Raw genomic sequence first — 26,486 nt, forward strand, 5'->3', positions numbered from 1 at the left:
TTTTTTATTATGCTCTGGTCACTGAAGTCAACTTCTTACTCTTAATGTGTCAGAATGCTGACTATCACCATAATTTTTTTTTGCTGTTTGAGACTAAGTATTTTCAATCAGTACTTACCTCAGAAATGTTTTCATGTTTTTTGCTGCAAAACTAGAACAAGATATTATCTCTCCCCACATTTCAGTTTTCTTTCTTTAGCTAAGACTTTCTGTTGTGACACTAAACCAAGCCTCCCTGGAGATCTGCTGAAATGGAGTAAAATGTCTTGTGCAGCAATTTCTCTGTTGGAAACCTGATTTTTTTACACGAGACAGAAAATGTCTTGCTTTTCCTAATTTGAGTCTATCTGCTCCTTTTTCTGTGTTTATTTTTTCACTGTATGGCTCTCCTCTGGTGTGTATGTGTTGGATGGTTAACATCTAAGGACCTCTGCCATTGAAGAAATCACTTTTATGAATGTGTACTACAGAAACTTTTCTTTAAACTTCTTGTGTAGCAAGTATCTCTATTCAAATGAGAAAGAAAAGGGAATGATGCTGTTCGAGGCAGTTCTCTTTTTTACTTTATTTTCTTAAAAGAACAAACAAACAAACATGCAAACCAATCAATTCTATAGCCAGGATGACTTCAGACTGATTATCTTTCTTGGTTTAGTCAAACTGAAACATTTTCTACGTTTGCTTTGTATGACATGGTAAGGCTTCTGTTCGTGTACTGTTACCAGCATTCTTTTGCATATACCCACCTCCTGTGCAAAGTTCAAAGCTTTATGTCCAGTTCTGAGAAGTGTTTGCAACATCCAGGGACTAATCTGTTAATCAGTCTGTACAGAAAATAACAAAAAAGTTCATAATATTTTTATTCCAACTTTTATTTCTTCTAACTTAAATAGTGAAATGGGCTTACTTTAGGATTTAATTTTCTCCAGGCTAGCTACTTTCTTGACCAAATTCTCCATTGTTCTTTCTTGTAGCTACAAGTGCCACGGTCATCATCAAGAATGGAGAATGGCCCTCAAAAGCCTGCCAGAATGGAACTTCTGGATCTGTCTCTTTGAAAGCAATACCAAGACCTAGATTACTCTCATTGAAAGCAACTCCAAAAGGTATCTGAATCTGTAACTACAGTAAAACTAAAGCTACTGCTGTTGCAGTGCCTTACCTTTTGCACCTAGCTGCCACCTGAAGCAGTGAATTTTTAGCAGTAGTCTACATCAGTGCTTCAGGTTTCATAAGATTTCTTAAGAAAGCTAAAACATTCTTTGGATTGTTGTCACTGATGGTTATTTCAGGTAAACGAGGAGGTAGTCTGCACTGTAATGTGGACTTATAAGAGCAATATGGATGTGCATGGTACTGGGACTAAATGCATTGTGTGGTGGGTGTCATCATTCAAGTTTTACTTTATTCTAGTATCTTTTGTCACAAAGCTCAGGCACAGACTCTGTAGCTGCTGCTGATCTGCAGGGTAGGTCAACTTTGAATTTATCCTCTGGATATGGATGTGCTTTTCTTCATGCAGACTTGAGATTATATTTGCCCCTAAGGACCTTGCAGAATAGGAGTAACTCTTTGAATGAGATGTTACTAGATGAAGCCTCTTCTTGAATGAATGACATTGTTTTACCATTCAAAGAAAAGAATTGCACTAACAGCTTACCTCTCCATGCTTCTTTTTCTTTTTATTCTCCTAACTGACTAAGAGGAAGCAGAGGTCTGCTTTTTTTTTTTTTTTTTTAAATGGAGATAGATAATTATGCTTCATCCCTTGGTGATAAAGGAAATTTAGTTAAAATGCACTTTCTGACTTTATATAAGTGTTTTGGTTCCTGTTCCTGTTTGAGCCAGGACTTCTCTGTAAGCCATCAAGGCTTTTCCACTCAGGCCACAAACAGCAGCTGACAACTCATTCTCTGACCAAAATTAAAGGCATAATGGGAGCAGATAAATAAGCTTGTGCTCTCTGTCCTGTAAATCCTAGTTATAATCAGCTTGCTTCTGACCATCTTTGTGGTGAACTGGTTATTGTAATTGGATAAACCTAATTAAATACAATGCTTCTGCTTTAGGCTTAAGTTTTAAGCCTGCCAAATGTCATGCTATAATGACATGCTTTAAAATAGTAAACAGTGATAAGAGGCAGATATTGCCAGAAACTGTAAATCACTGAAACAAACAAAAATTATATGACTACCTGACAAGCCAATGCTTTTTATGTCAGGCCCAGGATAAGCAATGAAATTATTCATTGTTCAATCACTTCAGTGATCTGGATGCTGGAAGTGTGCCTTCAGCACCTCCAGGAGCGTTAAGGCCAGAAGTTGGTGTTCTCTCTCTCCTTGGTGTTTGTGAAGCTCCACCTTGACTGATCTGTTTTGGGGTCTGCCCTTTTCAAGAAGGTTATTCGGAAACAGAACACTTGGGAACAGTGTTGGAGCACATGGGTTGTGATGAGAGGATGAGGGAATGAGGCTTATTTAGGTGAAAGGAAGAGTAGGGGGAGGTATTGTAACAATCTACAATTACTTGAACAAAGATGATGACACCAAACTCAGTAGTACCAGATAATGTAGCAGTAATAACAAATTATGGAGTGGGAGACCCAACGTTTTGGGAAGAATTATGAGGAAAAGTAGTACAGGTCCACATTGTCCAGGGCCATAGGATCTCCATTCCTGGAAGTTTCCAGGACTCATGGCCAGCTAAATTCGTCTTGGTGATGTCAGCCTACCATCAGAGCAGGCGTCCATAAGTCACTTTCAGCCAACTTTCCTGTAGCTGTTTTGTTTGCCACTGCTTAAGTGACTTAAGTAATACTATCTTAGTGCTAAGGTGAAGTCTTTCCTTTCTTAAACTTCTCCTAATAAGCTTTATTAAAATTATATTTTATTGCTTCAGTAGAGAGTTCTGCTAAAAACAAAGTTGAGTTTAAATGTAGCATTCCATTTTATAGAAAATACCTCTTTTTATATTTATTTGAGTAGTCTCGTGCATCTGGTAGTGTAAATATGTGATGTTAGGCATGTCTTTATTGCTGTCATGGCTGTACTTTTAAATCTGATGTAAGTCTCTTCTTCTAGGAGCCAAGGCCAGGTGTGCTTCTCTGAACCAATGCACGACAAAATCATCTGGGCCATTGCACTCAACAAGGAAAGTCAGTGAGGCTAGAGGCAGTCAGTTATTGGGTAAAGTTACATTTTCAATTATATTCTTGTATCTGTTCATCTTGAGAAAGAGGAGCTATGCTAAATAACTTGAGCAGTTGAGACTGTCAGTCCATTCTTTTCATGCATAGTTCACAGTATTAGAGATAGGCTCTACAAGATATTCTGTATATATTTATTTATCTGGACGTAAAAGACAATGTACTTCAAGTACACTGCCTGCTTCAAACTTGCATCTAGAGTAATATGTACTTAACTTTGCATTTCAGTGTCAAATACTTGCTTTATCTTTAGTATTTAATTGAAATTAGTCATTTTTAAAATTAGTTTGAATCAAAGAATAAATTTGACTCCTCAGACAAATTAAGTAATAAAAGATTTTCAATTTGGGAGTAAATATGTACTTGCAGCATTCAGGTCGAGGGAAAAAAGTACGGTTGTGGTACTAATCTTATTGATAATACCTACTATGGGGAAGAAGACAGCTGAATGTGATAGTTGTTGTAAACAGACCTTCTATAAACTTCTGCATGTAACTTTCGTGCTTAAACCTAGCAAAAAGTGTTTTCCTTAAATTGATATCCTTTAAAATAATGCAGCTCTTAATTCACTTTTCACCTAACACAAAAACAATACAGGAATTGTAGATTAACCCTCTCACCATTTTCATTTATATGTAACTTGATTAGGTACCTTTTTGTACCTGCTTTATGTAAATAAAGTTACTGGAGTATATAGCTGGAAAAAAACTATGATGCTGCTCATATGTGTAGTTACTTTTTGTTGCCTGTTTTTTATTCCATTTTGTTCTTTTGTTTAAGATAATAAATAAACAGTGCTACCCAGCTTAAATGAAGTATGGTAACTGAAATAGAAAAAACGTTTGATAGGAATTCATTTTCCAAATAATTTAACCTTTTTCATACCAAATCTTTCCTTTAAACATGCAATCAATCCTAAAGATGAAACTAAAACTACCTATATCATGAGGAAATTATGTACAAAGAGATACAAAAGTGCAACTCTCTCCTTTACTGACTTGAAGCATAATTCTGCTTTCTATTCTGTACATCATAGGTACTCCTGGAAAAAACAGACAGCAGAGTTTGTCGGTTTATGGTTCTGGTGAGTTCTCTGGAAGTATTTTTACGTACTTTGAAGTGGAACTTAAATTTGATTTACACATTATATTAGTATATTATATTTTTTCTTGGAAGAATAGTTTTGCAACGTAAATTCTGTAAACCATCGCAGATTCTGATTTCAGTTGATAGAAGGTGAAGTTTTGTCTACTTAATGTCTTCTGGTTACCCGGTTTTTAGAGTACGCAGTCTGTTCTGTCTGTCATTCTCTTTTTCCAGTGAAGCCTAAGAAGGTTTTAGCACTAACAACAGGAGGGGGAAAAAAATGTGGTAATGAAACTTAGATGTAGATTTTGCTGTTTAGCCTAGCTGAGGTAATTAATGATTACAGCTTATGTGTTGTGGCTTTAACATAAATAGTCATGCAGAATAACAGGTTTTTCTGGAAGGTTCGTGGTAGCTCCCCTATTAGTGTCAGCTGTCTGTGTTTCTGTCACTGGAGACTACACTTGAAGATGAAATTATCCAAACTTGTTAGTGCATGTGTCTGCTTGGATGGCAAGGGAGGAGTGGCAACTGATTAAGTGGCAGATGGTGTTCCAAAATCTGGTGGAGTTCATGGACTTCATCTTGTATTTGTTTTCAGTGGTCATGCCAGTCAGGGCACCTGGTGCTAGTTTCTCCCTGCTGGAAGAGAGAGAGAGGCCTTCAGATTGCTATTCACAGGAATTTCTAGGTCTTTTTCAAGAGAACATGCAGTCAAAATTAGTTTTCTGAGCATCATTGAGTACGTGCTAAATTAAAAGAAGCTTTTAATTACTGAAAAGCTTTTTTTGAAAGATAGTGAGGTTCACTGGGAGGGAAGCCCTGTGTCCCCTGTGAGTGAGTAGCAGATGTCTTTCTCAAAGACGTGCTGTAACTAATTAGGTGTTATGAATTTGAGCCTGGAACTGTGGAGTGAAACTATTCTGACCTGTCACTTGGGTACTGTGGTAGTATGTTTTTTACTAATTGCATGCATGTGAGTTGAATGTTTTGCCTTTTACTGTTTTGCTTGTCAAGTGTCTGACTAGCAATTGTGACCGAGTGCTTTGCTTGAGATCTCTCATTATTACAAGTCAGCTCTTTGCTCATATAACAAGACAAAGTGCTTATTCTGTTTGTTACTCTTACTGATATTTGCCTGAAGTAACGTTTAGATACTGCCTGACAGTACAATATCTAAACATGAGCTTGTGTTTGTCCTTTATATGTAGAACTGCAGAAGATGCTGCTGCTAGGAAGAGTATTATATAATGCTTAGTTAGGTTGAGGTAACTTGTGGTTAGGGAGAAGCTGTGTTGTCTCTTGGTTAAAAGCTTCAATATGAATCTTTCTTACAACTATCACAGTGCTTTTTCTGTATTTTCCATGCAAAAAAACAGTACTCTCACCCTTTTTGCAAGTTTTGTGTAATCTTTGTTGTGATCCAACTTTTCCAAGCTAATAGAGAATGTGACTACATGTCTTTGAAGTATTACATTTAGTGCATTATACTGGTGCACTAAAAATGTGACTGTAAAGTCTAAAATAGCCATAATGTTTAGTGATTTATTTTTTGACAAATGTTCTTTAGCACCTTATTTTTGCCAGCTGAGTAGCTGCATTTTAGTGTTTGTCTTATGAAACCTGTTTCTTGTACTGAATCAGCTTCCAAAATTGGGTGATAAACTTGTTAGACTTCAAAGTTAATAGCTTTGTAACTTACATATAAATTAGTATAGTGTTCTATTTATGTGCACAAGCTTTCTGATAGAGAAGCAAGACTTTTTTTCCATCTTCATAGTTGCTGATAGTTTTTAACTACACAATAAAAGTATTGTGTGTCTGTTTGGATGTTCAATGTAGAACGTCTTACACTTTAAGACTGTCTCTTTAAGAAGAGACAAATGATCCTTTTTGAAATGAACTGAAGTAATGCCAGCTGGTACCATGTAAAATGGAGCCCAATGTCTTTTTTTTTTTTTCCTTCTTTTAGTTGCCTTGATACTACAATGCAGCCTTGTTCTAATGATTGTATCTAGTTAAAGCTTTTGTTCTCTTATTTCGTGGTTAACTCGTTAGTTAACTCTACAGCTTTTAGCCTCATTCAGTGAAGGAGTTGAACCTCACTTCTATTTCTTGCACATGTGCTCTGCCTGAAGTGTCAATACTGTAATGTCTCGAAGCAGAACTATATGGGGGGGAGTGGGGGTGGAAATATTGAGTACCCTATCAGTGTATTAATTGTCAAGCTCCTGTTAGTACGTTCTCAAAGCTGAAAAAATAGCAAGCATTTATACAGTATCATTTCTGTTCTGATTGTGCTTGTTATTTGTTTTCCATTCCTTGAAAGAAGTTGCAAAATACCTGGATACGCTTGAAAAGCAAGATGCAACATGCTGCTAGTATGCCTGTACACCTGGAGAGACTAGTTATTTACTGCTGTTCCTTTTTTGTTTGAAACTCTGTGTTTCTCATGAGTGATCTTCCAGTGGATCAATACATTTCTACATGCTCTGTGGCATATTTTATAACACTGGCTTTAATGCCAAGGGAAAATATGCTTTATTACTTCTTGACTTGCTAATTTTGGATCACAGTGTACTTGTATGCTAAATGTATTATCTTAACGTAATTACACAGTATCACAGTCTCGTGTGGGTTGGAAGGGACCTTAGAGATCATCGAGTCCAACCCCCAGGGTTCGAGCCCTTGTGTAGCAGAGCGGCACTTCTATGTAATTATGACTAAGTCAGTTGCCTGTTGTGAGCTGTAACTTTGAACTAGATGCAGAAGTTCCTTCAAAATGACTTCAGTTTGCTCTCTTTTCTTTGTTTCTCCAGGCCTCCCTCTAGGAACAGCAATCTATCTCTCATATCTGGGCAGTATACTACAGTGTACATAGGAAGTGAATATTTAAATATCATTTCCATTCTTGACTGAAGGCTAGAGAAAGTAATGTCTTTTTGCAAGTAAATGTCTTTTTTTGCAGTTCCAAAAGTAAAGCTATTATTTTAGGAATTAGGCATGCAAATCTTTGTTGGGAATCTTTATCGTTCTGTTCAGTGACTCTGAAAGGGACATATGGTTTACTATGGATAATTTATGCTTGTGACACAGCAGTGTTATCAGGAAAGCTAGGGCAACTGTTGGACAATACCATTAAGTATTATCAGATGAGAACAGTGTGTTTTGTGTCATACTTATCTCTGTTGTGATAGAGCATGCATACTAGAACTAGATACTAAGGAAGGCTATAGAAGCAATGAAAAACAGTCTTCATTCAGAAGCTGCACATACTGCATCAGGAAAGGTGGTGCTCCACTTAAGAGTTTAAAAGGCTGCTTTTTTAATTAAATCATCTGTGAGAAATATAACAGTGGGGAGGAAATTACTTCAGTCAGGCGGCTTATTGCAAGAATAAATGATAGTGTTAATATGATTTTAACAGTTCATGAAGATCTCTCTTGGAACAGGCTGATACAGGTGGCTGCTGCTGGCTTTTCACTGAAACTCATACAGGATAGGATGCATTTTTACTAACACAATACTGTAGTTCAAAGCAAAGTGCATGGAGAATACTTTTAGATATTCAGTTTATTTCATGCCATGTTTAAATCCAGATTTAAATCTTAAAGATTCCTTGGTAAGGTTAAGGTTACCCTTAGAATGCTTGTACTTTTGCTGTCTAGAAAGCAAATAAAGCAAAAAAAAACCACCCTTGAAGTCTTAAAATACATCATGATACATGTATTTGTAAAGAAAAGTGTAAGTTTTCTTTTAAAAATTAGAAAAATTAAAAGTGGGAGCTGATTGAGTACTGTTATGAATGTCACATGCTTAGGTCTTCTGTGATTGCTTTGATTTAATTTACCATTAGTAGTTTTCAGTGTGGTAATGGCAGGTTACCCAGGTTACCCTACTAATGAGGGATATCTTGTCAAGCAGCTTATTACCTCTGTTTCCCCATTGCTGCTTCTTAGATCTGAAGGGCTTTCTTGGTATAATGTGGGTTTTTGTTTAGTTTTTGTTTGTGTTTTCTTTGTCTCGAGACAATCTTTTAAAATCCATAAGAGAAACTCTGCAAGTAGAGTTGCATGGATACTTAAAAAGACCTTGATGTGCTTGGAAACAGAAGTGTTCATGGTTGGTCATAGAGCAAGACTGGGGAGCTCAAGTGAGCTAAAAACACGATAGGAAAAACAAAACACGATAGGAAAAACAGTGCTTTTGATGACAGTTCTAATTATAGGTCATAATTGGCCTGAACAATTATTGCCTGAACAAGACATGCAGAGGACAGTGAAATGTTTTTGCCTTGGTCATTTGAGCACTTATTTTTGCCTATATCTTAGTATTCACATTCATGCGTTTTCCCAGGTATATGATATAAATGTTATCAGGATTGTTGAGATCTCATTTTTCTTGAATATCTAATTCTGCAAGCGCAAGATTATTAAATGCGTAATAATATTCAGTTTGGAAGAATGTTATTCATATAAAAATATAAAATTCCAGTGGTATTAAATTGCTTTAAGAAAAACCCAAAAGCTTTGATAGAGAACATTGCAGTTCTCTTTGAGAATTTGCAACAAACTGTACATCAGTAGTGCAGGTAATTGTTTCATGTATCCATTTCAGAAAACACAAGGATTCTGTGTAGTCTGGCATTTTTGTAGAAAGCAAAACTTGCTTTTGAACCAATTCAACTTTTGTTTCAGTCTCCTAATGCTCTACCCTGCTGGGCTTGAGAAATAAATTACCCTCAGAATAATTCAGGAAACACTTGAGAATATTTCTACAGAGCTGAAACTGTAACAATTATAGATTTAGTATGTGTTTAATAATCACAGATAATATTTTACAGCTTGGGAATTGTAGGACTTTTTCTTCTTTATCTCTTGACGTGTAACAAAAAGATCAAGTTTAAACATGATAGAGTTATTAGTACTGTGCATTGGAGTGATTGTTACCTTTATAGCTGTAATAAAAAATATAGTCTTTTGTTGACTATATAGTTCACATCTGTGTGAACTATAAGGACTATCTGAATGACTTGATTGTCTGATCTGGCCTTAGACCGCTTACAAGCTAATAAAGAATGTCTCTATAAGCATAGACCAAAATAGTTTTAAGTGGTGTAGCTATTACGTGTGGACCAATATGTGGGAATATTTGTGTCACTTTCATGAGCACAGAGCTTCAGGTTTCTCACAGATAATTAAATATTTAATAGGACAGTCTCTGTATGAGCAGAGGGACAACTAAAATGGCCATCTGCAGATTGTATAAACCCAGTTACTGCTGATACTTCAAGAACGCTTTCCAGTGCTGGGAGGTGAAGTTTATGTCTTTTCTAGCCTGTAAGTCCATCATCATGGCTTTAAATTATGTATGTTATTAGGATTAGTCAGAGCTGCTAGCTCTCTGATTCTGTGGTGGTTTTTATTACCATTCTGTCTGAACCACTTCTAAAATAACTAAATTCTCACTTTTTTTTTTTTCTTTTCAGTAGTTAAGGGGCAGTAAAATTTTATTCTGTGAAGAGATGTTACAGCTTTGACTGGCTATCAGGTTTAGAGATGAACTGTTTTCATTTTGTTATTTCCAACTGAATTGCTGTATGCTGTGCTAAAAAGTATCACGTTATTAAAAATGCCGCCCTAGAGCTTGCTTCTTTTGTGGTAGTATCTCTGTATTTCTTTCCTTCTGAAGTTAAATATTGGTATGGCGCACTTCTGATAATCTGAGAGGTTAGTTTTATATTTGTTTTTGTTATGATTGTTGTTTTTTGTTTGTTTGTTTGTTTTTGTTGGTGTTTGGGTTTTTGTTTGTTTTTTTTTGTTTGTTTTTACTCCTTCAGGTACCTCGAATTATGCATGTTCTTTTATGTGTTCACAGTAGACACTGTAAATAATCAGGTGTTGCTGGACTCTTTTTTTTTTTTTAAGTTACTTTGAAGTTCTCTGAGACAATGTGTATATTCCCTTTACCTTTCATTAAGTCTTTCGTTTCACTGATTTTTTTTTAATATAATTTTTTCAGCAAATAAAGTAGCTGCCCCTGCTGCTGTCATCCCCTCTATTAGGGATCTATGTTGATGTGACATTTGAAAGACCACAGAGCTGTCCCAGAAGCACAGAACTTGTGCATTTTGTGTCAAAGATAATTACACAGCGTCTAGCCTGAATATGTCTGCATTTTTATTTGCACACCTGGGCATACAGTGAATATATGAAGCCTACAAAAGTTGAGTGTAACACCTGTGATGAGCTGCCTTGGGTTTGCTCGGTGAACCATGAGAGCTCCAAGCTGATAAATGACCAGTGTATCTTGGAATATGTGCTGTTCTAATTGTCTTTATTTGCAGTGTTGATTTTCAGTAGGGACTGTCTGCATACTGACTGTTGTTGTGAGTCTGTAGATGAAAAGAAGTTGCGCAGTGCATATCCACCAGTATTATATGAATAAAGCAATTAGTATTTGTAGATCTGTAGACTGTGACCCCAATTAAAAAACAAAACAAACAAAAAACCCAAACCACCACCTTATTTTCACTGTTTCCTGGGAGCAGTGCTCATGAGGGTTCTTGTATGCACCCAGTCTGTTGTTATTCAGCATAATTCCCTAGTACTGAAGTAGCTGTTTTGGGTTTTTTTTTCTGTCACATCTGGGTAGATCATTGAAACTTCATATTTTAAGGAATGCTGCTCTAGTAGGAGTGGTATTTTTCACTGTAGCCTAGTAGCAGTTTTGCTTTGAAGTAGTGAAGCACAGACTTTGAGCATGTTTAACAGAAATGCCATCTTAGAAGGGACATCTTGTACTAGAAGAACACTGAACTATTTACTATTTCAGTTCCTGTTCTGTGTCAGGAAGAGGTTGGCTTTCTTCTTCAGGTGAGGCTTTGAGCTTAATGTCTCTGAGCTGCAAGCTGTGGAGCATGGCAGCATGTGTTGTCTGCAGGAAGAAGAGTTTTTCAAGCTGGAGCACTGGCTGGAGCAAAATAGTCAAATGGAACTGGTGAGGGAGTGGTAACTTTCCAGAAAGAAAATCTAGGTCACACATTACCCTTTTACTCTTAGTAGCCTTTTTCTTCTCTGCTCTCTTTGCATAAGCAGCCGGCTCTCAATTCTTGAATTAAAGCATGCCAGTAATATCCATCTGCTCAGCACTGCGTGCTCTGTCTTGTGACATGGAGCCATTTGTCTTCTGCCAGGGCATCTCAGATGTAAAGGTCTGTCTTGTTTGCCATGAGATGCTCACCTTGCTCAGAGGCATTCTTGGTGGTGAAGAAGAAACAGAGGCAAGAGAAATGTGTTCAGATACTAAAGACTTTGACTTGCAGGGCTGAATTTAGAGCCTGCGGATGCCAGTGTCCTCTGCTTTTTTGTCACATTGCTGGCTTTCCCCAGGGAGCGGCAGATGCACTAAATCTGCCAGGATTAAAATAGATCTCTCCCCACCATCAATCTGATCGTGTCATTAGGTATTAATGCATTTAGCAACGTAGAGTGAATTATGTGATTGCAATGGCACAGAGTCTTTTGTTTTGCTCAGGAAGGGAAGACGGCAGTGAAGTGTTAGTAAATAAAATCAGAGTCCTTTTCTTCTCTGTCTGTTCTCTGTATCACTTGGTATTTTATTTAACTACTTTCAGGTGCTATTTTCCATCACCTTTATCTGTTGTAGATGATCTCTCAGATCCTCATATCATGCATGAAATGTAGAGAGTGCATGTTCCTGTCATGTTGTGCTTGTATCCCATGGAGCATGACTCTGGCTTTGTGCCCTGTTGACACAAGATGGTCGTCGTAGGAGCACGAATACTGATCTGGAGGAGCCATTTTCCTAAGAAAACAACAATGACAGATATTCAGTCCGTGAAGTTTACAGTGGAGTATGATGGATATGAAGATACTGCATTGGAAGTAACCTTTTGAGTTAAATTTCTAATAGAATCTATTCAAATAGGAATGGGCAGGCTTCTCCCAAGCTGCTTGTCAGAGCTCTCTGAATGTTGCATGCTAGATGAGTCTGACATCCCTCTAGTGCTTTTTATTGGTGCTGTCAGGTCACTCAACTGTATAAAGCAGTCTTATTTTAGGTTCTGGGGTTTGACAGGATTTCTAGAGCCTAAAAAGGCTTGTTTGTTTGTTTTGTTAAAAAAAAAATAAAAATGGGAAAAAACAACACCTATAATGTATCTGTTTCTTTATGGCCTATTTCTATCAAGCTAAAGCTAGGAACATATTTTTGTGTGTCTGTAAAAGATGCTTTGGTGTCTGGTGCAAGAACTTTCATGTCTGTATAGAGCTTTTATTTACTCGCGTTTTGCCTTGTGATTCATTCCTTCCTCTGTCTCCAAACTGGTTCATTGCATCATGCTTGCCCTCTAGAGATTCTTTGTTTTAGCTCCTATTCCTAGGAAGGAAGTTAAGGTTTCACTGAGGTACTTCTACTAATTTTGTTTTTACAGGCTGTTGAGGAGTTCTTGATCATTTTCACCCAGGCATTGTTGCAAAGACGGGGAGAGATGGTGGTTTATGTTTGGGGTATTTTTTTAGGTTTTGGGGTGGGTTGGTTTTTTTTGTTGTTTTCTTAAGTGATTAGACTGCCTCTGTTTTTGCAAAGGCGGCATCAAATCCAAATGGGTAGAAGGATGCTTACTTCATGGAGCAGTCCCTCCTTTGGGGAATCATAATAGGTAAGAGGAAAGCAGAAGAGAGTTCCTGTGGTTGCTCAGAGAGGAGAAAAAAAAACAAGTCAAAATCTCAAGATGTCGTCTTCAAGGGAGGATTTTACAGTAGTGATCAGATATTTGAAGAGGTGGCCTAATGAGCTGTGGTGAGTACACAGGGCTACTGCAGTGTGTTTTAACTAGCTTTATGGCTTACCACTGTGTGCTGTTTCCAAGCATAGGAGCCTGTTACCTTCCAGCACAGGAGGGATCGTCACCTCCTTGGGTGGTTGTGCTTAATTAAGAAAGGTCTGCAATTGCACGGCATTGCAAAGGTGCATGAATCTGCATTGTTAGTGGCAAAGCTTTTCAGACTCAGAGGAATCTGTGAGGATTTTATTGCAGTAAAGTCATACGTGCACTGCTGTGTGCGTAGACTGCCCTGGGAACAGAAAAAAAAAGCTACTTTATACTTATATCTTCATTTCTAATGACTGTGCAGACTGAAGATGTAGTGTTACCATATTGCAAAGCCGGTGGTGCATTACGATGCTGAGAAATAGATGCTTTGATATGCCATGGTAAAACATTGAGCAATGTTCTCATACTGTGTGCAGTGGAGGTTGGTTTAGCAGGTCTCATACCTTGATGAAGGGTTGCAGTTCTTTGGGTGTGCTTAGTGAGCTGCTTCACTGTTACTGCCCTGCCTGAGCTCAAATACAACAACAAAATGCTATTTTTAGTTCTAGCAACACTGGTGGATTTAAACTGTTGTGTATTTTGAGCAAGTAAAATGTTACTGCAGACCTATCACGTTATAGCGAGGAGAGGATATCACCAGTAGGATGAGATCTGTCAGTGTGATTACGTTTGCTTTGGGTGATACATGCTTCAGAACAAGTTGACTTAATGGCTTCTGAAACCAGAGGAACTGTTTGAGGGCTGGATGCTAGAGAGCATTGGCTGTAGCCTAATGAAATGGTAGGAGTAGAGTATCAGTGAGAAACTGATTTCATTGTCTCATTTAAATAAATAAAAAAGAAATATATCAATTCTCTTCACCAGAGCCTGCAAGCAAACTGAAAAGGAGGTGCCAGCTGTTACTGCCCTGTATTCTGCATTGGCTTGAGTGGTTCCTGCTTCTGTGCCTTCCCAGCAGCATTTAGGTGCATTCAAACTCAGCTGGCAGTGATCTGTTTTGGTATGAAATAGATGCCTGCTTCCTTGAACCTCTCCGGATAAATGGAAGCATCTGCACTGCTGAGCTGAACAGTACTTTCTTTAAGCAGATCTCAAATAGAGAATTGCTCATGCAGAACAGATACGTTTGTGGATTAGTTAAGATGTTAAATGTTGACATACTTAATGCCAGAAAAAAACCCTGGTAGAAAACGTTAGCTGTTAAGTGTATTTTGATACATTCCCGTCAATTGTAACAAACTGTTTGGAAAATGCAGCCTGAAGTGATCCTCGCTAAGGAATGAGAGCTGCCAAATGTCTCCAGGAATATTCAAGCAGTCTCCCTGATAGTCTCTGAAGAACAATTACATGGTCTGTGACACTGCTGGATGATACATTCATCTGGGGAGACCACCCACTTCCTCCTCCTCCTCCCTCTCCTCCTTCTTTTTCCTCCCGTTGTAGCTCCCAGTCCTGCAGAGTCCCGTAGCAGATTAAGCGTGAACACTGTGATGTAATTCAGAGGCTGTTTGTTTTCCAAATCACTAAGTCGATTTTATTCTGAGGACAAGCTTTGTTTCTACAACATCTGGTGGGGAGAAGCTGCCAGCAGCATTTACGCTGTGGATGTCTGCCTTTTCTGCTTTTACTTGTCTGTACATAAGGAATAAGGGCAAAGGAATGGAGATTTGATTATTTCTTCAAGGTTGTTTTCTTTAGCAAGAATTGCTTGACTTCTGCCAGCGGTGATTTAAAAGCATAGTATGTAAAGCTACATGGAGGCTGTTTCTTGCTTGCTTACCTTCTAATTGAACTGAAGACATGTTATGGTCCCCGAAATTTTCCTTATCCAACATGCGTATACGACTGACAGCAAAGGGATTGCTCCGAAACATTCGTCTCCCTTCTGGCTATAAGAAAAGCACTGTTATATTTCACACAGGTTTGTATTTTTCCTATAACAACTAGAGCATGCATTGGATGATATCTTGCTTACTTCAGCAGCAGTTTATTTTTAGCAAATAACAGCCATTTGGGGCATAAAAGTTTTTGAATTACACTTAGAAGTCTGACTTATGAGCATAGTTTCATATTCTGTGTAAGTAGAAAGCATGAGCTCTGTGTGCATTCATGCTGAGCTGCTCGTTTTTAAGATGAATATTATGTTTATGGAATGCAAATCAGAATTTGCTCTTTCCTTCTGCAGAACCAAAAATAGAACTAGGAAGTTTGTACCATTAAATATTTATCTAATCACTCTGATGATTATCTGCTGGGAGTTCTTTTCTGTACCATGAGTGGGAGGTGGGATAGGAGTGGGAAACAAGACAAGGTTTCTCAATGTGGCTTTGTCTGTTTGTGAGAAATATTTGAATACTTGTATGTACATCTGTTTGTCAGACTTGTCATGCTGAACATCTTATCTGCAAATACATCAAGAGAACTCTTTTTGCTTGCTTGTCTTGATACAAACGTAACAAGTCTGAAGTTTTCTTGCAGATGTTTTCGGGACTTTCAAGACAAGTATTTGTGTATTTTCATAAATGAACATTTAAAAACTTCTCAGCTGCATATGACCTGATTTTTTCATTTTAAATGTTAGGTAAAGCAAATAAGTGGAATGGGAACATAATTATGGATGCTGAGGTTTGTTCCAGGGAATACATGTGTTGTTTTGGTGGAGGGTTGTGACTGTTTCTTAGCAAAGGTAGATGACATTAAAGAAAATTATAACAGTTTTCCAGTTACGTAAGTCTTTCCTCTGTTGCACAGTTTGTGATTTTTTTTCTTGCATTTTATTTATGCAGCTGCTTGCTCCTCCCTAGACTAGATCTGCACTAACTCTTCCTGGGGGGGATTTCCTTTTTCTTGAACACTGTTTTTGGCTGGTACTTTCTGGGATTTAGTTCTGACAGCCACCTTTCCTTCCTATCCCAGCATTTTACATAGCAACCTAAACCATTTATGCCCCATTGTTGCTTACTCCTGGTGAAATATATTCAGTTTCTGAGTTTGTCCTGGATGTTAAATTCAGTTATGGGCATAATGACATGCTGATAATTTAAACTTAATATAGGATTCTGTTTGCAGCTTGGCTTTTTTATCTAGGATTAAAATACCTTGATGCTAAAAATTCTTATATCAGTGGTGTAAGTAAATGCACAAAGACTGCCTCATTTTGCTAGTAATATAAAATTTTCACATAGCACATATTGCAGGAACAGAAACACTGAAGGAGAAATGGACAAATAATGTTCAGTCTTGCTTCTATACAATCACTGGCTGCTACTGAAATTTTGTATCATTCTAAGAAATAAAAATATGTCAAGGCATGTTTCAGGGTAATTCTATAGTGGAAACAGCCCGCTTATTTTTTCATTTGAGTGGATATGAAAGTAAAAACTGCATGAAGAATGTCTCTGTTAAATACAGCATGTAAAAACTACATGGATAGACCTGTGTTCCAGTTAAGCAGTCCTTTCTTACTTAAGAAGTGCTGGATAGACTTTCTGTATGCTTTCTCTAGCTTCTGTATAATGCACATTAAAGTTACAGAACTAAAGGTTCAGGTAAATGTTTTCCTCATGTCCCCTTCTGCTTTACTGTATCTGCATCTTGCAGGAATCCAGCATGCCAGCAGAAAGCTGACCAGTGATTAGCTAGTGCTGAATGTACCAAAGTAGGGCATCTGAAAACCAGGTCATAGTCTGTCGTGGAGAGTCCAAGTATGTGTGCATACTGTATTTTAAAAACGGTGGAGTGTGTTGGAAGCTACCTTGTGATTATCTTGGGTTCATAAAATTCAGCAACAGTAGATCAGACAATGATAATGTATATCACAAGCCTGAAAGGTTCTTGTTTTTTGTTAATTACCAGGAGGAGCCATATTTGTTTTTTACAGTTTTTACAGCGTAGGTCTGAGCATCTCTTCTTGTAGTGGTTTAATTGGGTTAAAAAGATATGGCTTTTTTTCTAAGGTCACGTTAGTGATGAGAAATAGAATACCTAGGGATTGTGTCAGCAAACAAGGCAGAGTAATTGGAAAAAAAGAATTTCAGGGTTGATGCCGGAATGTGAATATATATGGGAAAGAGGGCATTACATAAGCGTCATTCATTTTGAGTCTTGGTGTAGACTGTGCTAAGCATAATCATGGATTTCACACATTGCTCACTTTCACGTTAATGTAAACTGCCTAAACTGCCTTATATGACTGTACTGAGACATTTGTGGCAATTGCAGCAATTGGATTTGCCTGTTACATTCTGTCTGATAGTTTGAGGTATAGTAACTTTGTGAATTGGAATGTATGCACTATTGAGATGCAATGAATGGAATTGTTGAGTTTCTATTCTGATTTGACAATATGCTGCAATAGTTTGCCAATTTCTTCTCTGGTTGTAGCTGGAAGCACAGTTTACACTGGTGTTTGGTTAGTCTAGATTAATCATCGTGTCCATAGTGAAATAGGTCCTTGTGATCAAGTGCGTTTACACTACATTACATTACATCTTGTTCATCTGAAGATGTCGAATTAACTGCAATAGTTCATATATCTAAGAAAGTTACAAACCAAGTAAAATTAGGTTTATTTTTGTAGTTATGGAATAAATCAGAGAAAATTTACTGTGAGGTGTAGTGCGTATTAAGGTCATCCAGCTTGCTGCCTTGTATCTGATTTCTGTCTTAGTATACTCCATGTTGCTTTGGGTTCTTCATAACCAGAGGTCTCTTCCCTCTTTAAATGCAGGAAAATATCAAAAAGTGTCATTTCTGCAGCTTCTAGAAGTATAGTACAGCTGCATTGTTAGCTGTGTGTAATGAGCCTCCTCAGAAAACATTTAGTTTACTTATGATGTGACTTTCTACAAATAAGCTTTACAAGCAACTGCAACAAAAATCGCAGTGCTTCACATTTGGATAACAGAAGCTAAATAGGAACCAAACTTTCAGTGATTAAATATAAATTTTGCTTTTAAAAAAAATCCTTAATGGTTTAATTTTATTATTTTTTTTTACCAAAGAATGACTAAAATCTTTCTGTGCTTTTCATGCATCAGTGGTGTGACAGATGAAATCATCATCTGTGCATTATTCTGTAAAAACTGCCAGGGAAAGACATTCCTCTACAAATGGTTCAAGATATTAATTTTGATTTATTTGCATTTCTTTTTGCATAAAGATAAAGTTCTACACAAGGAACCAGTTTTGCAAATGAAGATCAAAGTTCCTATACCTTTTGTTTACAGAGATTTTTCCATTGTATAATGAGCTTTACTGTTGCTTTTGTGGTAAATTTTTGTCTCTGTGTTTTCATAAACCCTTCATGGTGCCATTTTTCTTCTTCCCTGAAGCAAACTGTACTTAGTATTCTTATCCCTCTGGTGGCTTTCATTGCTTACTAAACCTTGTTACACTTAATACTTTGGGAATTAAGTGTCTCCAAAGACATCTGATGTCATTACAACAAACTCAGCTCAGAAAATTTCCTTTCCCCCTTACTAGCAACAGGCAAACACTGCAGGCCTGATTATTGAGCAACTAGCAACCATTTCTGATAAGGTATCTTCCCCAAATCTTGGTTCAGATGATACTGTCTGTGGCAGGTAATGATTTCAGGTCTGGATTTTGGCCCTCATTAAAACACATGTGAAATTACATCTGTGCTTAGCAAAGCAGTGCTTTATAGCATGTGAACAAAGTGGTGAAGATTCTGAAAGCCACAGGTATCATGAATTGCTTAACTTTAAATTTGTCTGAAGAATGACTGAAGTACTGATTACTGGCCAGTATTGCAGTTTCCTACAGAATCATTGGGAGACACCCAGTGTACCCAGCTCCACTAAGTGTTCTAAATCTGAAACTCGGCAAGAGATACTTGTTAAAGGGTGAAGATGCTAAATATTTGTCACCTACTGAGGAAATAGACAGTTCAGGAATGAGAACAGCTTGTCTATTCTGAGCAAAAGTCTCGAAGTCTGAGACTCTTAGCTCCTGAGTTCATCTATTCAGAACTGTGTACTAAATGAGCATCCTGGTATGCTTTATTTAATTTAATAGATTATAGCTTCAGTAGGCACGTAGCTAAGTGGAGGATCTTTTAAAGTGGTGAAATTCTTGCATTTTTGGCATGGTAACATTTTAATCCTTACAAATTCCACCCAAGCCAGGTATAAAATGTAGCTAACTCCTAGTTCTTCTCTAACAAACTGGACAGCAAAAAAATAGTAGCTTTTTTATTTTTAATTAATAAGGGAAAAAAAACAAAAACAACACAAGAGAGAAAGAACAAAACACCAGAGTCAAAGCAGTGATTTGTATGGGTTGCCAACAAATTACACTGTGTATGTATTTTAATAAAGCATGAAAGTGAATGTAAACAAGGAGCTTTGCTCAGAAAAGCTTAGGAAGAAGTGGAAGAAGCAGCCTCTGCTTTCTGGGTCTCAACTATAGTGGGTGTTACTGGATTCTGTTGCTCCTTCATTTACACAGATTAATTATCTTCGAAGAATGCCTCACTTATTTGTCAGCATGAAATGAGTGGAATTAATGCTTCAGAAGACAATTAATTGGAGAGTAAACACAAAAGGTCTAGCAAGATATCTGTGCTAATATCATTGCATATGCTAAATTTGTTCCCACTTGGCATGCCTCACAGGTGAAAAAGATCTGGCTGTAACTTCTGTTGCAATAGGCTTTGGAAATGACAGTCAGCTACAATTACATTAAAACAAACAAAAAAAGCCAACACCATAATAGCCTTGCTTAAAATTATTTGAGTTTATCCAAGTGCTGTAAAGCTAGACTTAAAGTTATAAATTCTGCTTGCACCAGTTTGTGCATAAGCGAATAATCAGCAACCATATTAAAAATGGCTTTAATTCTGTGAATGTTACTGCCTTAGTAGAGTTTAGTTTGAGCTTTTTGAGGATAATGATACTTGGAAATTTCTGTGTTAGAATGCAACATTTTGAGTATTAATAGCCAGTTAGTTTATTGTTATTCCCCTTCCTTTGTAGGCACAGAAAACTCAAGATGTTCAAGGGGGTTGAGGCAGAAGGCAAAAGGTTTCTTGTGCTTTATAAACATATCTGATTAAGTGTGCTGTGAGGGTAGTATAGTAGTCTGCAGTTCACTGCAGTCATGTTGGTGTCAAACAGATTTGATTTAATTAGGTCTTATTTTTGAGAGGAGATTTGTTAAATAATTTATTTCTGTCACAGTAATGCAGTAAATGAGTGCTTCATGATTCTTACTTAGTGATTTAGATTAGATCTAGTCGGGTCACCAGCACCTTTCTAACGGCCTGCACAAATCACTTTTTTCCCAATCAGCTTTTGCCTGGCATGGAAGGATTGTTTCTATTCTTTGTCTTAAAGGGAGAAGACGTGATCTTCTGAAAAACGGATGCGTCAAACATATTATGTACAGCTTTTCATCTTTTTTTATTAAGACAACATCAACAACAAAAAAAAAAAGTCTAACAGTTAGGTTTAACTGTCCACATGCTTGAACACAAAAATATCCTACCTCGAATTACTTGGCTTGTGACTGGCTGAGATGTTTCTCTACAGCTGCTGTTTATGAGCTTTCCTTTGGAATCATCTAAACTGATGTCTAGCACTTGTAGCACAGAAGTAATAAACTTCTGTTTATTTACTATTTAAATTTGTTTTTGCTACTTTTCATCATGGTACTGTCCTACTAAAGCATTTATGACCAGTAAGGGTTCCCCTTCAAGATACTTGGATAAACATTTTGTTTGTGAAGTTATAGAAATACTTCTGGCTAGGCAGGAAACAGGACAGCTGGGAACATCTGTGGGAAAATTCTTTATTTGAAAGCTCATCCTTTTCTTAAAGAGAACTTGAATTCCTTCTGTAGAAGAGTCTGAGAAGTATCACAAATAATATTTATTAATGAGTTAAATCCTTCTTCAGTACTGCTTTTAGGCTCTCAGATATCTCATTGGCCTCAATTTTTATCTGTCTGTGAATATTACCAACATCAGAAACACATTATTAAATGTGGAATATTTATTTTGTGCTAAATCTTTTTAGATATTGCATATTAGAACAGCAGTATTGGAAATGCTTCTGGCAGAAGAATAACTAAACTGAATGTATAATGTCTGTTTCAAATTACTCCAAATAAAACTGCAAGCTAGAAGACTTTGTTTTTCTTAGCTGTGTACATGTGTACATGCTACTTGTGTAACTGGTCTAAAATCAAAGCAATATTCTTTGTTCAAGTACTAACAGAACAGAACACCATCTACTCAGCCAACTGAAACAAAGCTTTGTTGTTTTCAGAGTGGGGGAAAAACCCCCACAAAGTTGCAGTAAGAACTGAGTAGTCTAAGCCTGTTAAATGTGTATTCCTGTGTCTTGGGAGGAATGTCTGGGCTAGAAGGTAGGCCAAGGAACAGGAGATACATGAAAAGTGAGTATTTTTCTCGCTACCTTTGTTACTGGGGTGGGGTGAGAGTAGAGGTTTTTTGTAGTCTGCAGTCTTGCACGGGAGTTAATATTACATGGGAATATTAGTCTTTGCAGAGTGTTGCAGGTATATCCCCTGGAGACACTGCTGTTATTTGCGCTATCAGCTGCTCACAGAACTTCAGCTTTTTCTTGCCCTCGCTTAGTTATGCAGAAATGGAAGTCTTTCTCCTTCGTAGTTATTTGTTGCCTTAAACAGAAGAGGCTTGGGGGAACATGAAGCACAGAGTGAATTCAGTGAATATTCATAAGCAGACAGGAATGGAATGAGCCTATGACAGGCATGGCAAACATTCTCATCTTGGTGAGAACACTGGTGCTTGCTGGGCAGCCTTTGCCAAAGCAACCTTCAATTGCGTGTTTTGGCTAAGAGTCATTAGAATGAAAAGTCCCTTGGTTCCAGGTCTGTGCAGCCAACAGTGGAAGGGTTGCACACCCCTTGAAGGGTGTGGGGATTTGCATCCTGTGGCTAACAAAAGCTCTGGGCGCTGTCCTGTTCTTTTCTTTGTTTTGAGCTTGGCAAGGTGTCTCTCCGTGGGCTCCGCTGGGTTGCTGCCAGGCACAGTTCCTCTGACAATGGTGTGCAGTGTTTTAGGCATGTCCCTGGGGAGAAATGTTTGCTGCTTAATAACAGGAAAGCTATTTGTCATAACAGGAAATATAGAAATAGTTCCTTGACTGGGACATGATGTCTGCTAATGATTATGTAAGTACATTTTTTGTAACTTTGGAGAAGGGCACACTCCAGCAGCAGATGAGAGCAAGAGTTTGGTCCTTAACATGTCATGCTTTCTGTCTCATGATTTCACTGCAGTATGAGTTAACATTGAGTTTGCGTGGATGATTTTGTCTGAAGTGATTCCCTTACAATGCTTATTTATTCTTTTGACCAGCAAATTGTATTTCATCAGTTGGGTAGCTTTGAAGTACTTTTCTGAGGTTAATTTTAGAGACATTTAATCTACACTGGAATTCTTTAGGATGTGCTGAACTACTGCTACCTCCTGAAAGAGATTCTCCTGAAGCTGTGAGGTTATGTCCAGTTATAATGGCTATTTATGTTTTTCTTTCTCCAGAGACTTCATTTCATGTTAACTGTGTTGATCCATGTAATCAGAAGGAGGAATAGCACGTGCGCTTATACTATGAAGTAAAATAGTAGTAAATATGAAAGTGAAAATTATTTTCACTATATAAATATTTTCTTAAAATGTAAGCAGCCTTGGACTTTAGGATATATGTAGATACCATTTGTGATGCCTTAGAAAAACAGTACTGATCTACATTACTTACAATTCTTAAATGAGCTATTAAATACTTATAGAAATAAATAATCCAGTAATTTCATACTAAACAAATATAAGACTTTTCCTAGTGTGATCTCTTAGACATATCAGAGCAGACCTCTACAAATAATCCATATTGTTTTCATCCACTCTTTACCCAGTAACTGCTTCTATGTATTTATTTATTTATTAGTTGTAGGAAAACACCTAATTGGGAACTGAACTGGAAACTTTCATCAAATGAATACAAATGAATCAGGGGGATTGGACTAGATGATCTTTAGAGATCCTTTCCAATCCCTGAGATTCTGTGATTTTATGAGAAAAATATTAGAATTGAACTCTTTGGTCGTTTTTTGAGGGCAAAATATCATTACAAACACTTTAGCACTCATTGTAGTGCTTTCTATATGCTTAGAAGCACTTTCACCCAGCTTTTTAAAGAACATCCGTGAACTTTAGTGTGATCTTGGATGTATTTGTCTTTAAATGGATATAGAGTTTCACAAACGCAGGAAGCTATTGTTGGATACATTCAGAAGCAATCTTGGCACAAAGACAATAACACAAAATATAACCAGTGCTCTGGAGGTTCATTGCCTGTCCTACTTTTTCATCCATAATGTCCTATAGGCAGCATTTCAGTCTCTCGCTAAAATCCAGTGACATTTGTTACGGTCATATAACATCAGCTCGTATGAATGTGACTGAATAAATGGCTTCTGAGTTCAAACAAAAACAACCACTCTGTCCTTTCTCTCCATCCCTGATAACTGCAGATACTGCAGGAGATGATGTTGCTTATTAATGCGCTAGTCTAGTGGTGAAAATGTATTGTACAGTTCTTTTCAAGGAAAGGTTACTTCCCCGCTATCTGCTGGCCCTGAAGTGGTCTCTGAAAGACTTCCAGTGGTTCAGGAATACTGAGTGAGAAGTATCAAATTCTTGGATCTAGTGCAAAGTTGAGCTGGTAAGTGTTCTGGCAGCTAACTAACCACATACTGTTCGTGAAGGAAGAATTACTGCTTTAATTTCATCAGTTGTACCTGCTACTGATTTAAAGTTTGGTGATTCAGTTAAAGTCCAAAATTAGGTTTTCATTTATTTTCTGTGTGGTTGGGAGTTATTGTTTTTTGGGGTTTTTTTTATGGCAATGAAGTAGAGCTCCATAGTACATAAGTAGAAAGTGTCTTTCAAACTTTGACATTATGCTAAGAGCTATGAAATTCTTTAGGCATTGAAACTCAAATAGATCCTTCCTTTCTGGCTGTGCTTCAGATGTTAACTCCCTATCATATGTAAAAGCTGGGAGCTACAGGAAGGTTGGACTTGTCTCTGGTGGTGTTGTCTGAGGGTTTCTTACATGCACGTGCATATAGGCATGTACGCATAGTGGCCTTCTTTCTGCCACTGCACCTTCCTTTGCCTCCACTGAAAGCCTTTTCTCAGATGTGAAGTTATCCTAATATTTGCAAAGAGATAATTTAGTAGCCCTGAATGTATTCGAGAAGGGTGTGTGGAGATGGAAGGAAAGGCTTGGGATTTGTATTGGGGAAGCAATTCATGGTGTATGGGAAGGGTTTGCATGTGGTGTGGACTAATCATGATTGATTTCCTTGGTTCAGTTGACTCTGGGTCTTAATTTTGTAGACAAAATTGCAATATGAAGATGAAATATATGTAGCTGTGATGAAGCAGTAGAGGGCACCAGACAACAAGGAGCAGCTTCCTGTATGGGAGATTGGAATGGAGAGAAAAGGTGGAGGAGAATAGACAGGAACAGGGGATCTCTTTACTTGCCTCTCTTGGCAATTGTGTGCCAGGGTTGACAGTACTCAGCTGCAAACTTAAGAGGGTATGCAAAAAAGAGGACTCCCTCGGGTATCTGTCTGCCTAGAGCAGCATGTGAAATAGAAACTTCATAAATTGTAGTCCACTTACACAAGCATAACTACTAGCTTCTGTGTAATAGTGCTTTCTTCCCTTCCTTCAAGAGCCAAATAATTCAATGATTTAAGGTTGCTTGTGGTGTATCTCATGAACTGAATTTAGCAACGTGCCTAAAATGATGCTAATAAGTTGGGAGATATTTCAAAAACTTCAACTTGGTCCTTATTGATCCAGGCTGAAGTACTGCTTTGCAGGAACCTAAAACAGCTGTACAAAATCAAGAGCCGTGTTCTGTAGGACTGGTGACACTCTAAGGAAACAAAGATGCATCAGTGTTAATCACTTCCATGAGGGCATGGTTTTGGTTGGGAAATACTGAGGCTTTAATGGGTAGTTAATTTTAATAGGCAAGTGTATACGGGGACCCACTTCAAAGGCTGCTGTGGGTGAGAGTCTACTTTATTGGGGTAGGAACTGGAAAGATGAGGCTGCACTAAGAGCAGTCTTAGTGCAATATCACAAACTTGTGTCTTAAGTATTTTGCTTACTTTTGTTTCGTGGCTGCTCCCTCAGTGCAGGGAGGATTATCTGTCTTTCTCAAAAAGGCAGCAGGAAGTTCAGACCATTGCTCTTCGTAGCAGAGGGTTTGCTACACGCTGTGGGTTAAGAGCCTGAAAGAATGGGATACATTTCAGATTACCTAGTGAGGAACAGGCTGACAACTGTCTGTAGAAGAGCCCTTGCATTGGATTAAGATATGCTTGAAGTTTCCAAGCCTTTGGTGAAAGGCTTTAGGAAGAAATGCAGTTAGGAAAAGTGCCTGTTCTCTCTCTGTCCTCCATTGCATATGTTTGTAGGTTTCCTTTCACTTGTGTTTTTGTGAAGTGCATGATAATAAAATGGTGCCCTTAGTTTTTGCTCTGTTTGTTGTGTCAACAAACATGATGCTAATAAGAAGCAGCGTGCTATGAATTAAGTTTCTAGGAAACAGCTTCAGGCTGTGAGACTCTTGCATTGTCTGTAAGCACTTGGTCCCTTACCCACTAATCAGGCTGTAGCGGACAGCGATGCGTTTGTCATGCTGATGGTTCTACTTCAAGGGACGTGCTCTGTCCTTACTGAAACCCAGAGTGACTGTGAGATAAGTGGGGCTGAGCATGTCATGAAAGCATTACACAGGCACAGGGTTCTTTGAAGTGAGTAACAACATCTGAGGCTTCTGTCTCCTTTTCACTGTCCTTTGAATAAGCATATCCAACCCTATGCTTGAAAGTGAGGAATGAAAAGGAATGAATTTAAAATCACGTTGAGGCTGGTAATACTCAGCAGCTGAGTTGGCATGAAAGGACAGATACAGACTTAAGAAACAATGGTTCTGACAGTGCCTTGAGTAGTACGTGCTGGTTCTGCACTCCCCCTCCAGCGCTGCACTAGTGTTTAATAATAATAATAATAATAATAATAATAATAATAATAATAATAATAATAATAATAATAATGAGGAATCTTTGTATCTCTGCAAAAAATAGAAGTAAAAAAATAAAAAGCCATTTCTGATGTGTATGGTTTAATCTCACTGAGTCAGATTAAGCATCTAAGTCAGGTTTTACCTGCCTGTAGTTAAATTTTGTTCAGTTACTGCAACATTTTAAAAAGCCTCTTTATGCTGTTTTTGTTCAGCACAC

The 26,486-nt window shown here is 37.6% G+C and overlaps 1 protein-coding gene across 6 annotated transcripts in view; it reads left to right on the forward strand.

Moving 5' to 3' along the window:
* MTUS1 (microtubule associated scaffold protein 1) overlaps positions 1-26,486 on the forward strand; it is a 109,027-nt gene that overhangs the window by 46,571 nt on the left and 35,970 nt on the right. For 5 of the 6 annotated variants that reach the window (XM_015862199.1, XM_015862198.2, XM_015862201.1 and 2 more), the window contains 3 exons: positions 975-1,106; positions 3,081-3,185; positions 4,242-4,289. In XM_015862199.1, the coding sequence (XP_015717685.1) occupies positions 975-1,106; positions 3,081-3,185; positions 4,242-4,289 (285 nt within the window). Of the gene's footprint in view, positions 1-974; positions 1,107-3,080; positions 3,186-4,241; positions 4,290-14,592; positions 15,070-26,486 lie in introns of those variants that run through there. The other variant, XM_015862204.2, reaches the window with a different exon arrangement.

This window comes from Coturnix japonica, chromosome 4, assembly GCF_001577835.2.
Source record: "Coturnix japonica isolate 7356 chromosome 4, Coturnix japonica 2.1, whole genome shotgun sequence".
Taxonomy (NCBI): Eukaryota; Metazoa; Chordata; class Aves; order Galliformes; family Phasianidae; genus Coturnix; species Coturnix japonica.